Raw genomic sequence first — 14455 nt, forward strand, 5'->3', positions numbered from 1 at the left:
CTTGGTTAGCAGTATGTAAGGCGAACTGAGAAGTGTTTCAGCTCGTGATTTTATTTATTTATTTATTTTTTTGACCATCGACAATTCGGGCCGAAGCCCCCCCAGTCTTTATGGCAAATATATATATATATATATATATATATATATATATATATATATATATATATATATATAGATAGATAGATAGATAGATAGATAGATAGATAGATAGATATAAACACATTATATGCATATACACACATTCACATACATGCATACATACGTGTATACTAACACACATTTTTTTTTATGCTAGGAAGAAGGAACCAAAGGCCACGAGCCCCACATAACTGTTCCTTCCTAAAGAAAAACGAAATACAAGAGAAAGCCAAATTCAAGGTCCGATCATTTCAAGATGCCTGGATACACTGCGTTTGAAAGACTGGAGATCATAGCTAGCAGGAAATACAGACAGAGGGAGACAGTTCTAGAGTTGACCTGTTGCATAAATGAAGGCCTGGGAGTAACGGTTAACTCTTGCATTAGAGAGTTGGACAGAAAAGGGATGAGAATTTGCTGCTAGACGAGTGCTACGCCCCCATTGCAGAGGTGGAGGAATGCAAGCAGACAATTCAGAGGAGCAGTGACCATTGAAGTAGCGATAGAAAAGAGATAAAGATGCAACAGTGCGGCGAGGAGACAGAGGTTGAAGGGAGCCAGTAAGAGGAGGAGAGTTAATGAGACGAAAAGCCTTTGATTCCACCCTATTGAGAAGAGCTGTATGTGGGGAACCTCTCCACACATGAGAGTTGTATTCTACACAGGGGCGAATAAAACCTATGTATAGAGTCAATAATTGTGCAGGGGTAAAGAAGGAACGGAGTCCGCTTACATTCACACATATGTATATATACTATGTTTTTTATATTTCTAGTTTTATTAAATTTTTATATTTTCTTTTTTCTTTTTTTCATATCACAGTGCGTAAAAGAATAAAAGGAAACCTAACCTAATATCCTAAAACTAATAAACCCAACAGACAACTCTCTAACCTATACTAAAGCCTAAAGATACAAATAGCTAAACCTACACTTATGGAAAAAAATACCTCGACGAAGAGATCACCGTCGACTGCAGATATGAAATATCTCTCTAACTTACATACCTCCATTCATCACCTACTGACTGTCGGTCGAGGCACAGGGGTTAATATGATGGACATCAATATATGAAACAGAAACAGAGGGGTCTAGAACTATTCCATATAAATCAACTATCGGCCCAGATTTAGAAAACTTATACAAACAAATAGAAACCATATACATATTTACAAATTGGGGAAGTACCTCGTCCAACAGAACACCATTGACTGAAAGTGCCCAGTACCTTTCAATATTACAAACTTGCACTCATCGACTGGTGACTGCCAGGCGAGGCATGTGGTTTAATGTAGGAGACATCAGTATGAGAAATAGATAAGAAGCAGGAATTATTTCAGATATGTCAACTGTCATCCCCAAATAAATAATAAGATATATACATTTTTACAATTGATAAAACGATAACCATACAAAAAACTAGTGACTCGAGGTCATAACACCCCGCCGTGCTGGCTGAATTGGGGTCAAAGTCACTTAGGGTGAAAGGAAATTGGGTTCAATGAAATTTTATGAATTTATAATAGAAATATTACGCAAAAGAAATGGGAATTTCAGATTTAAAACTATAAAATTTGATCGACCTTGAGTTTGTCCTTTCAAGGTCATTCAAAGCCACATCTTATAAGTATCTCCATATATGACTTCCTATCAGTGATTGATTGTAATCATGTGCCTATCTCTCACCGTCTGGCTGACTTCACCATATAAAATATGTGATCTTGATATTTCAGGGTCATTCAAGGTCAACTGTAATGGTGCCAATAGAGTCCCCATATATGATTTCCTATTAGTGAGTAAAAGTAACCATGTGTCTATCACCCTTTGCCTCCTATGACACTTTGAACTAGAGCCCCCCCCCCCAAGAGGGGAATCACGGCAGCCGCAAGCCGATACATATCTAGCGCGGCTCGAAATATGACCTTGACCTTGACCTTGATCTACTTTTACCAATTTCGAACTCGTAAGAGATTTCCACCCGTACTACACACCTGTAAAATTTTGTAATGATGTCTTAAGCGGTTTCAAAGGTATCGTGGTAACAGACACACAGACCTTAACCTACTTTAACCAATTTCGAACTCGTGATCGATTTTTTTCCTTACTACACACCTGTAAAATTTTGTGGTGATATCTTGAGCTGTTGCAAAGTCATCGTGCTAACACACACACACACACACACACACACACACACACACACACACACACACACACACACACACACACACACACACAGAAAGACAAATTGAAAACAATACCAGCTTCGCTATCGCAGCTGGTAAAAATTTGCTCCCTGTCTTTATCATTGGGCTCCAAAATTGGGGGTCCCCACTCCCATCCTTACCCCTGGGAGACTTTCACCAAAATCGAATCACTTTCCTCAGTTCCACATACCCAACAGCTTTGCAAAATTTTAAGATGATCCGTTCATTGGTTCAAGAGTTAATCAGTGCACAGGCTCACAAATAAATAAATAAATAAAAGCCGAAGATTACATACACCCCTTCCCCAGTGAATTGTTGGTGGGGTGAAAAAGCCACATCACTCTGATCAATCTGGTCTCTCTCACGAAAGCCATCAGTTTATCAGTCATACCAATATCTCCATCACCCAGGATGGTGCAAAGGGTGATTTGGAAATCAACTGCGCCACAGTAATTTATAAATGAAGCATGTTCACGAAGAGATTGCCGACAAAGCAGGATGATATGGCTGATACATAACACCACAACACAGATGTCACAGTGCGGTGGAAATTGACTCTCAGTATATGGTTTCGTGTTAGTAATCATAGTGCAGTTCATTCTCTTTCTTGTCAATATTTTTTCTTCAAGGCGACTGGGACAATTAACTGAGTCCCAGTCAACAAGGAGTTGCTTGCACGTTGGTATACTGGGTCTGGTCCACTGACTTTGTCACAGAATATTTACTGATTTCTTTCCGAGGGAGAAATTCGACCGTAGATCTCGAGGAACGTCTCATGTCTCCTCGTGCTCCAAAACTGACATTTTCAAGTATGTCAACCTGCTCATTGCCATAAACAGGGCAACAACCAGGCACCCATTGCAATTTATTATTGATGCGGCTCTGGATCTCATGATAATCTGTAGTGCAAGAAACAGTTGCCTGAAGAGCTGACTCGGAGTCTGAAAATATGACAAATGAGTCATGTCTAGGGTTAAGAAAATAGTCTATGGCTTTGTCAATTGCATAAAGTTCAGAGGTAAACACAGATGTATGAGTCAGTAACCGAAACCTGAAGGAATATCAATCGACCACACACTAGCACTCACACATTCACTCCACTTCAAGCCATCGGTATACAATTTGTTGGACCCCAGGTGACGAACGATGATGTTCTGAAACGAGTGGTGGACCTCCTTCTCCGGCGCCTTGGTCTTCGGTGCTGGGAGCCAGGTAGCATCAATGAGAAAGTTGAGTGACTCCAGAGGCACTATATTTTTAAGCACCAACATGTCACAGTCACTGAGGTCCACACGATGCTCCTGGGTCAGTAAGTGGAGGCAACCGGCAAGTGGCCGACGAACCTTCCACCCAAGATGGTGGTATTGAAGCAGGTGGGTACAGGCCACATTGCCGATATCACTCTTTCTATGTGTTCTTAAACCATATGATAGTAACAGGAGGTCGCGGCGAATATGGAGGGGAGGTACATTCGCTTCCACCTCCATTCGAGCTACACCTGTATGCCTTAAGGCTCCAGGACACATTTGCAAACATTTATTCTGCAACACATCCAGCCTCCTCAATGTGGCATCAGATGCTGATCCATACACCTGTGAGCCATAACCTAGCTTTGATCTAAAAAGGGCCTTATACATCATTAATAAAGATTTTCTGTCGGCAGCACAAGTAGTACCTGCTAGGTACTGAAGAACATATAACGGTTTATCACAACGAGAAATAAAATTATTAACATGAAATTTAAAGTCCAAATGACGATCAAATGTAGGCCCAAAAACCTGTACATAAATTTGAAAAGGTACCGCCTGATTTCCAAAGTCAAAAACAAATTAGGTACGTTACGAGTCGTAAAAACTACGGTGGCACATTAGGGGACGGAAAACAAAAACCCACTGCAAGGCCCACGGTGGACGGAATCAAGGGCTGCTTGAATCCGCCCAGTTGAAATTTGTGCATTACAGGAAGAGTGCCGTATTGCACAATCGTCAGTGTAGAGTGATTATTTTAGAATCCTCGGAATGGGAGCTGATGACAGATTATTATTGACCAGACTACTAAATAAAGTGGGACTAAGCACACTTCCCTGAGGTACCCCGTTTTCTTGGATAAAGTATCCGTTGTTACGTTACGGGACAATTTGACAGAGAAAGTTCTGTCCGTTAAGAAATTGGAATAATAAAATAGGCAAATTACTCTTTAAACCATAAGCATGGACTTTCATTAGTATGTTGTGTCGCCACGTCATGTCAAAGGCTTTATGGATGACCAAGAGCACCTTTATCATGAATTCTTTACTGGCAAATGCCTCCAAAATGCAAAGTTCCAAATTCACTAAATGATATACTGAACTTCTATATTTACGGAAGCCACATTGCCGATCATTTAACAATTCTTCGACTCTAAAACAAAAAGAAGCCTTTTATTAACCATTCGTTCCATGACCTTACATAGACAAGAAGTCAACACAATGGGACGAATGAAGTGTAAATCATAAAGACGACCAGCCTTTTGGGGTATCGGTATGATGTGCGCAAAGTGACATGAGTTTGGGGACGTTTGGGACGCCCAAAGCTCTTTGTACAATGTTAACAGCTTAATCAGGTTGTCCTGATTAAGATGCTGGATAGAACCGTACGTGATAGTATCTGGTTCCGGACTGGTGTCTTTACAGGATTTAAGGGCAAAAATCAGTTCATTTATCGTAAACTCTTGGTTGTTCGGTGAGTCTACGTCTTCTGTGGCAGACTATAATATTTGTAGCTCAGCCATGCGTTTATGGTGCTGGAATCGCTGGTCGTAATTTGCTGCACTACTTGCAGGAGAAAACTCCTGGCGACGATGTAAGCTACGTCCACGGGATCATCATAGATAGTATGAGTCACCTGCAGAGTGGTAGCACAGATGGAAAGGCTCTTCACAAAAGACAGCCAGGAGTCACGTTCAGCCCTTTGAATAATTCTGCTTGTATTCTGTTTGTATGCAATGAAAATTTCCTCTGTAGGTTGACTATCAAAAGTCCTTTATCTCCTATTGGATTTCCTTAATGCTTCTCGGCAATCCGGCGTCCACCATTGAGCTATATGCTGTGCCTGAACTGTAGAAGTCATGGAAATAGCAGCTTCAGCCCCGTGTAATATGGAATTGGTTAAATTATCGATTTTTACAACTGTGGTCTCCCCAAATACATCTAAACCGGCGATCCTTGAGCAGGATCCCCAGTCTGTTTATAGTTCAATTTTGGAGGTGGAGGGTCCGCAATAATGTCGCGTTTAAGAAAGAGATGGATAAATGATCACTTCCCAAGGAGTCGTCATAAAAGTTCCATAAAAATCTTGATGTATGCCTGGCGAGGCCAGAGATAAGTCAATTGCCGAAAAGTTACCAGTACGATCATCTACACGATTTGCTCTACCATCGTTCAGAAGACAAAGATTGGACTGTAGTATATTATTAGGTCGGCTATTTACTTCCCACGGCCATCGATCCTGAAGCTACCTCACTGATAGTGACGGGCGTTAAGTCGCCCAACACTAACTTATTTCCAAGATGATGTTCAGATAGTGAATTTAAAGCATCACTATCAATAAGGCCATGTGGTGGACATTAGAGAGGGCAAATAGACAGATACGTGTTATTAAATTTTCCTTTGCATGCGACAGTTTCCAGAGAAGAATTTAGAACGACTTTTGTTTTGGGTGTGATCTGTGTGTGTATATGGCGATTCCGTGACCATCATATCTTCTTTGCGAATGGTAATGTTTGAGCTGTGGAGGATCAGAGTGATCCACCAAGCCCGTGTCCTGTAAACAAATAACGTCTGGCCTGTGTAGTGAAAGCAAGATTGCTATATTGCGTAATTTAATCCTATGAGTCCTAAAATTTCACTGTAGCACAGTGAATGCGACGGTTTAAGATTTACGATGTGGGCCACTGTGCTTAGTTTTTTATGCCGCCCGCCGCCATGCAAATGGCTATCGGGGGACCTATCCAGGTGCTTGCTAAGGGAAACCTTCATATTTTCATTAACTACAGGGCTCCCAGACTATCCCGAGGAAAAGCTAGCACTTCTCTACCTCGCTGGAGCTGTGGCAGGAAGAACACGAGGACGTGACTTTGAAAGGGTGATCAAGTTAATTTTATCAAGCTTTTCAAACTTCAGTTTAGACCGTACTGACCGAGAAGCAGCATCAGCCTGAGAGTATGAAATTGCAACTGGGATATCAGAAATAGAGTTTAGCATAGTAATAGGATATGCCCTTTGTTGCTTTCACTGTGTAGACCTCCTCCTCATTCCACTTTCAGCAATCTCTCGAGGAGATGAGAGTGAGCACCCTTACAATGGAAGCAACTTACCAACTCGGATATACAGTGTTCAACATCATGACCTTGAGCTGCACACCTGCCACACACTGATTGAGAATTCCGACAAACCTCGTCAGTATGTCCATAAAGCTGGCATTTAGAACAACAAAGGGGATTGGGTATATAAAGTCTGACATTAAGAATTTCGTATCCAACTTTAAGTCTTAAAGGGAGTGTGACCCTGTCAAAAGTAAAAACAGTGGTAGCAGTCATCATCCTAACGCCTTTCAAAAATTTGGTAATATATCATCAATAACGTCATGTTCAGTAAGTCCAAGTACAATACCGTCCTCTTCCATAACCCTGAGGTCCCTGCAGGTGATAACTCCCTCGCAGGAATTCATGGAATGAGGAATCCTTGGCTCAACATCGTAACTATGAATCTTACGTAGCCTGAGCAAATCTTTAACCTGGGTTGAATCGATTGTCTTAATAACGATATCTCCAGAAGAAAGCCTTTCTACCTGTTCAACTTCACTAGCACAGCCATCAATTACTTTCTTGATAAGAAAAGGCTTGAGACTAGCTAATGATGCAGAACCAACAGCGTGTAACAAGATGTAAGTTGCATTATGTACAAGTATGACAAACGATGTTCCAATCAGGGGGCGGTCATTCTGTAAATCAGTCCGCGAGTCATTCGGGGTCGGTCAGGACCACCTCGAGGCGGCAGGGGCGTCCGACATAGCAACCACCTACCCCTCACGGGGGAAGTGGGAAGAGAGAGAGAGAGACAAGCAAGGGACGCGATACCCTGAGTAAAACACTAAGTCTGAGATTGCCCTCTCAAACTACTCTCAGGAGGTCGCCTCTGTGTTTATTCACACCCTAGAGCGATCATTGGTGGGAACACACCAGATGTAAGTATGCAAATGTAATCTGAGGAATAGATACAATCACCTATTATACCTCTAAACAGGGAAGGGAGGAAAATGAGTAGCTAACCTTACTTAAAAACACCCTAGTGGCGATCAAAAAGCTATTGCCGTGGGGCAGCGCTAAAGCTAGAGGAGAGCAAGCAACACACGTCCGTCCTCTCTGTAGCCATTGATCTCTGTCTGGCTGTCTTCTGGTTCCGACTCAGCAACTCGTTGTGGGTCGTTCATATTTCTGTGCGGGGCTTCGAAAACCTGGTTCATTTTTCAGTGCCAGACTTTGAGAAACAAGTGAGTTACATCTTGCTGCTAGGTTTCGAAATTTATACATATTACCTTTATTTAATCATTAACATTCAGTACGGTAATTATTACACATTTCACATTTATATAAAAAATGCAGTAAGAAAATGTTACATTCTAACCGATTTGATGTAAAGAAACATTTATATTTCACCGGTAATTTGGAATTAGTGTACTACATGTCACTTATACTGTACTTAAACCAGCTAGATGCATGTTAAGCAGTAACATAATTATAATAAACTATCTCAAAATCTGCGATAACAAAGGCGTTGTGCTGGCACAGGCTACCATGTGGAAATGTGTCTCGTGTCAAAATACCTCTAACTAGGAGGAACTTGGCTTTCGAAGTAAGCTGTTGAAGTGGTACTGGTGCAGCCATTAACGATACGGCCAACGTTATTCTGTCTTCTGCGGTGTTGTAGTGGGTGTTAGATATGATGGGGACCCATACTAGGAAAGCATAGTACATCATTTATCTAATGTATTGTTTGTAGGGTAAGGAGAGTGTTTCCTTTTGTTGCCCTGGTCTGTCTCTGTAATTGCCCTGCGTGTGTTAAGTTTATGAGTGCACCACTTTCTGGTGTACTGTATGTTGTCTTTGAAAACGAATCCAGTGTCATATATCACTCTCACACGCACAGTAGGGGGGAGGGGGATGCCATGAGTACATTGTTACATGTGATGTTAGAAGGTGAACCTGTGCTCATGATTGCCGATGATGGAGCGATCATCAGCCTTTCGTTCTCGGTCCATACCTAAGGCGTGCTGAGGTAGTCTTATTTCAGTGAGAAGGCTGTGTCTGCAATATGGTATGAGAATGTTATGGTAATGTCATCTGCTTATGAAACAATGTTTATGTGCGTTTGGGGTGTACGAATATCACGCATATTTTAAGAGCCCTCTGGAACTCCAATTGAGAGATTTTGGGTTCGTGGTGGCTTACTGTGAAATGTAACATGTGCTTCTCTGCCAGATAAGTAGGTGGAAAGCTTTTACTGGTTTTGTTCTCTGTGTTTGTATTGTTGATTTTGATGAGTAATTTATGACGACAATCGCGCAATGTGTAATTTTGGTTAGTAAGATGTTTGTGGAGTGTAGTGCTCTAAAGCCGTGTTGTTTGTTAGCAAATACGATATGAGGAGAGACTGTTAAGATTTAGGCATTCATTTATCTTGGATTGTGTGCAGAGTTTTATGAGTATGTACAAAGGAGGCTGTGTTGGGTCCATGTTTGCTTTAAGAATAGGGACGACTGTTTTATGTTTCCAAATGTTGGCATTCTACAAGATGCATATGAATAATTTCTTATGTTTGTGAGGCCCTGGATACCCTGATGCTATAGAATGGTAGATCAGATTTTGAAGGGATATATTCCATAATATCATATTTTTCTACAAAACTGTTACTATAAAATAGCACAACAGTTTAGAAAGGTCTTCATATTTTTAAAAAGTAAATTGCGAGATCAGTTTTGTATGTAACAGTATTGTTGTAATTGTCAGTGGTTGTGTAATGTACTCTAATCGTCATAGTAAAAAACAATGTAAAAATATGACGAAAAATCGATAAAAAAGCGACTCCAACCATTTCGTACTTTTGCAATAGGCCTGGCACAGGACTGTCACAGGCAGGATGAATTATGCAGGGCTGCAGTGGAGTGGAGCCAGAATTTTTCAGGCATATTGACGTTGGTGGAAATGTGAAAATTATAAGACATGGTGGGTGAATACTAATGGGTGCGTGTGACATTTTACCTGTTCGGAAATTCATATTTGTACTTCAGGGGTTAAAAGAAAATTGATGGTAAACCTGCATGCTTCTGTGAAAATTATATGACAACAGGGGTAAACATTCACAACAGAATAAAACTGCTGGAAGTACCTAGAAAAGAAAACTCGAGTTACCTCTGTCATGAAAAAGTAAACGCTACAGTATCGACTCATTAGGGCCCGTTTTCAAGTCCATTAATGGAACTCCCTAATGCCTTTTCATTTGCGCTTTATTTTGCTTATTACACCTTGCCTTCCACTTCTGTGTTACTTAAATCATTTCAATATCGCCATAGTCTGCATTAATGCAGTACAAAGCGATATTAGTCTGCCGTATCCAAAATAAATCGGTTAGAAAGAGCTGTTAGGGAGCTTCCTTAACCGTCGAGAATACTAGCCTCAGTCTCCTGTGACTCATGGCCAATGGAATAAAATAACTTGACATTAACTGAAGTAAAGTACAATAACTGTATTAACCATAAGAGGGTTCAAAGTTAAGTCCGACATTTTACCTATTTAGAAATTCAGGATCAAAATAAAAGGGAAAAAGTCTGATAAATCCTTTTACATTTAACAAAGTTTCACTAAGTACATAAATAATTCAATCTGTTTACAACACTAGGAGTAATAGTAATTAACATATAGCATCTACAAGGAGGTAAATAAGTATAATTTTAACTACTGGTGTGGCAGATGAGTAGGATGGTGACCTTTGACCCCAGTCGCTACGGGGTAGAGTACGTCTGGAGGCTCTGTAATATTCCAATTAACCTTTTCAACACGATGAAGTATTTTTACCACGATGACGTATTTTATTTAATTTTGGCCACTTACGGACGATTTAACTCTGTATACAAGAAACTGTTGAAGTGAAAGAGTTGGATACAGCTTTTATTAAACCCCTTTCGCTACAGGGGGAATCCCATTAGCTGAATAAAATCGGCTAGAAGTGGCAATAAAAAAATCAAAATGACGTTCCGTCTAAAGGGGTTAACCTCTTCACAACGATGACTCTTTTCTCATTACATATAGGCGAACTTAACCTGGGAAAGCTGTCTCGTACTGAAGAAGGTAGTGGGAGGTATATCAAACCCCACATTACGAAAGTTTCTCCTAAGCTGAATAAAATCATTAATATGTGGCAAAGATTAAATAAAACCCATCAACCGGATCAAAGAACTTGATCCTTCCACGACAGTGACTTTTTTATATTTTAGTTGCGACCAGACGATTTTATTCTACTTACCAAATATTTTTTCAACCTTAAAGTAAAAATACGGCCCTCACAAATCTCTTCACTGCACTCTAGTTTCCTTAAGCTGGTCCAAATCCCTGTTCGGTAGTGAGGATATAAAAAAAATGAGCCATCGTACTGCAGAGGATAACTTGATTACTCGGTGTCCTCTCTACTCACAGATATTAGGGTTCATGCTTTGTTATGCAAATTGAGTTATTAAATGTGTATCTCTCCATAAAGATTACATTATGGGACTATCTCTGTACATTCTCTTTATATTTTGGGTTGATGATTATACGAGCATGTGCTGTGGTAGTTCTATTTTGTGTGTCTATTTTCAGTTTTGTTGCTTTGCGCGTGAGGACTGCATTCAGGAGGTACGTCATGAAGATGCACCAATTAGTATGCATTGGATTAGTACTTCAGTGAGCACTGATTGCTTTCATGTATACATTTCCCGTGCGTTGGTTCGGAATATATGATTTCTGGGCCGGCAGCAATGCAAAGTGACCCGATACACACCGAGTGTCCAGAATTACGAGTATATATTGTTTTGTGGTTCCGCACTAGTGATGTTGGGAGGAGCACCAGCAGCCCGGAATTATTATTATTTTTTTGTACCTGCATAAATTTATAACTTTTTTTTTTTTTTTGCCAATACCTTCTTGCTGCATCCTGGTAGTTTGTTGGATCTAGTGTCTCAGAAACGAACAGTCGGAGCACATGTTCATCTAGTATTTCACTTTTTTTACGTCTCAAGGTCTGATGGCCGATTTATATAAGCTGAGAGGACTTTGATATGTTTTTCCGCACATAGATTCTGATATGATGCGTCATGGAGGGAAGTGACGGACATGACCTAAACGTGAGGTAGATACCGTGAAATATCGGATGAGCTTTTTACCACGACTGTAGGAAAAAAATGCAGCAATAGGTACGATCCGTATGTCAATATCTGCGAACAACAAATCTTGTAAAAATATTAAGGAATATATGCACTGGTAAATGTGTGTGTGTGTGTGTGTGTGTGTGTGTGTGTGTGTGTGTGTGTGTGTGTGTGTGTGTGTGTGTGTGTGTGTGTGTGTGTGTGTGTGTGTGTGTGTGTGTGTGTGTGTGTGTGTGTGTGTGTGTGTGTGTGTGTGTGTGTGTGTGTGTGTGTGTGTGTGTGTGTGTGTGTGTGTGTGTGTGTGTGTGCGCGCGCGCGCGCGCCATGCCACAAGCCTCGAGGTTCTGGTAGTTGTTGCCCTGGGGAGGTGTCAGAAATCGGGGAACCTCCTGCGCACGGCAGGTCTTGTGTCATCATTAAACTAGATGTGTTTCCCTCTTGAGGTATCGTGTTTCTTGCTTCTCCTATCTTCAGCTGGGGGAACAGACAGTTGTGTGTGTCCAGGACTTAAGTAGTTTGTAGAAATTACTGCTTAGTATCAACTATGATCCATTATTTTTATGCCACATTATTGGTATTTTTAACCACTTAAAGATCATTTATGGCAAATGAAAATACAGCCTTGAGTTCCATGTAGGATCAGATATTGCTCTTCATCTCTTGTCTTCGCACCAAGTTATAATCAGTATTTTTTTTCTTCGCGCTTCTACAATAACTGAAAATAAATATACTACTTAGCAGCTCGCATTCTACAACCTGAATCGCCTTGATGACTTCAAATGAACCAATTTCCCTTGTCCAACAGCTACTCGTGCATAAACCATTATTGCAACACAGTACACCATTTTGCATCACTGAACACTCCTGTTTTACTTCTGATTTATATGCCTTACTATATAGCTACCCTTGGAAAAAAAAAAAGTGGCGACTTCATTTGAGCAGTTCATTGGAGTGTTAAAGTGTTTTTTGAACAACTCTGACATTATTACAACACTTCGTAGTAAAGCTGGAGTATTCTGTTTCAGTACACAAATTATACTGGCTGCTGAACAGTGAATGCCATGTATGAATTCATCTTTGTAATTAGCCTTTAAATCCAATTATGTATTTTATGTTTGGTTCTTGCTATCACCAGACGATTTAATTCACCTATACATATACCTGAACTGGAGGGGATAGATTTAGTCTTCTGTAACCTCCTCACTGCAAGGTGTCTGTGCTCAGCTGAATAAAATCGTCTAGCGGTGGCAAGAACGACAGAGAAATTACGTCATAGGAGTGCAGGGGATAACAGGCTACTGGTATAGGCCTAGTTTCCTCCTCCAGACTAGACGTAGCTGGCCCCCTGCTAGAGCTCAAAGCGACGTGGCGGAGGGTAGATGGTAGTGAGCTGAACATCTGAGTGTTGTGACCCTCCTAGCCTCTGCTGGTAGCCTCCACCCTTGTTCTCGTAGCCCCCGCCCTTGCTGTCGTAACCACCACTCCTGCTGTACCTGCCGTCATAGCCTCGTGTCTCATGGCCTCCCAGTCTGCTCTCTCTCCCATTCTTGCTGTCAACATTGCTCAGCCGACTCTCCCTTCCGTTGTTCTTGCCCTCCTGCCCAGACATCGACGTCTTCTTGGGGACTGGTGGGGGAGGAGTGTCTTCCAACTCCAACTGCGACAAAAGATGATAAACAGTAGATCCTCATTATATATCAGAGACGTCATCCAAAATATCACATATTATCACATTGCCGGTGGCTCGGCATTGTAAAATGTTGATATTACGAGCCAACTTTATCAGCTGCAACGGAACTTTAACAGGGCAATCTGTCTGTTAAACACTGTGATTTTAATTTTAAAAAAAGAAATAAAATTAAAATATACAACGAAAACTTACTGAAATTGGACAGAGTATCATTTGGAAATCGTAATACCTGAGGGTAATAGGGGTAAATGGGGCCATAAATAGTGATACATAAATCACGCATCTTCAATAGGTCAAGAGCTCATTTCTATTCAGTGAAGATGGTTCCCAGGCTGACAAATGATGGACAAGTATTTGAAAATGTAATTACCATTCAGAGACAGAAGTTGGTTGGCGGGGTGAAGGATCTAGTATTGGAAAATTTAGAAAAGGAATGACAGAAGTACGGGGAATGTGAGAGAATACTATGGTGGATGACTGGAAGATTGGTAGGTTCAAGGATTATTAGAATGACGACGTTGAATGGTTGAGGAACTGATAATTAAGTTAATAAAGAGGAAAAGAAAAGGGAGACTAGAGGGGAAGAAGCGTGGAGGGACGGAAATTTGTAGATGAAAAGACAAGAGATGGTATACTGGTATGGAAATCGGAAGAACTGAAAAGATAGACTAAAGACACACTGATGGAAGGCTTTGTCAGAGGGATGGAGTGGCTGGAGTAATGGAAAGTTGGACATTTGCAAGGACGAAGAAATGAAAGGGTGAAGTTACAGGAATAATGAAGGAATAGAGAGATTAAAAGTAAATGAAGTGCGGGATGAAAATTTCTATGGATGAAAATGGAAGAATGGGAGGCTCAAAACTGGAATGCCAGAAATGAAAGCAGGGTGCACGGAAGACTAGAATGGTGGAAAGACGAAGGGGTGGAAGACTGATGTGATGGAATATTGTCTGCTTGGAAGACTAAGGAATACAGCCCTGGAGGAGTGAA

General features: G+C 40.9%; 1 protein-coding gene across 1 annotated transcript in view; it reads right to left on the reverse strand.

The window, feature by feature from the left end:
- Positions 1–13123: 13123 nt before the first annotated feature.
- LOC145397801 (uncharacterized) overlaps positions 13124–14455 on the reverse strand; it is a 90133-nt gene continuing 88801 nt past the window's right edge. Inside the window, exon 16 of the mRNA XM_080270822.1 lies at positions 13124–13432. Within this exon, the coding sequence (XP_080126948.1) occupies positions 13124–13432 (309 nt within the window). The remainder of the gene's footprint in view (positions 13433–14455) is intronic.

Source organism: Coenobita brevimanus, chromosome 43 (assembly GCF_032717465.1).
Source record: "Coenobita brevimanus isolate Jiangsu-jjx chromosome 43, ASM3271746v2, whole genome shotgun sequence".
In the NCBI taxonomy this organism is placed as follows: domain Eukaryota; kingdom Metazoa; phylum Arthropoda; class Malacostraca; order Decapoda; family Coenobitidae; genus Coenobita; species Coenobita brevimanus.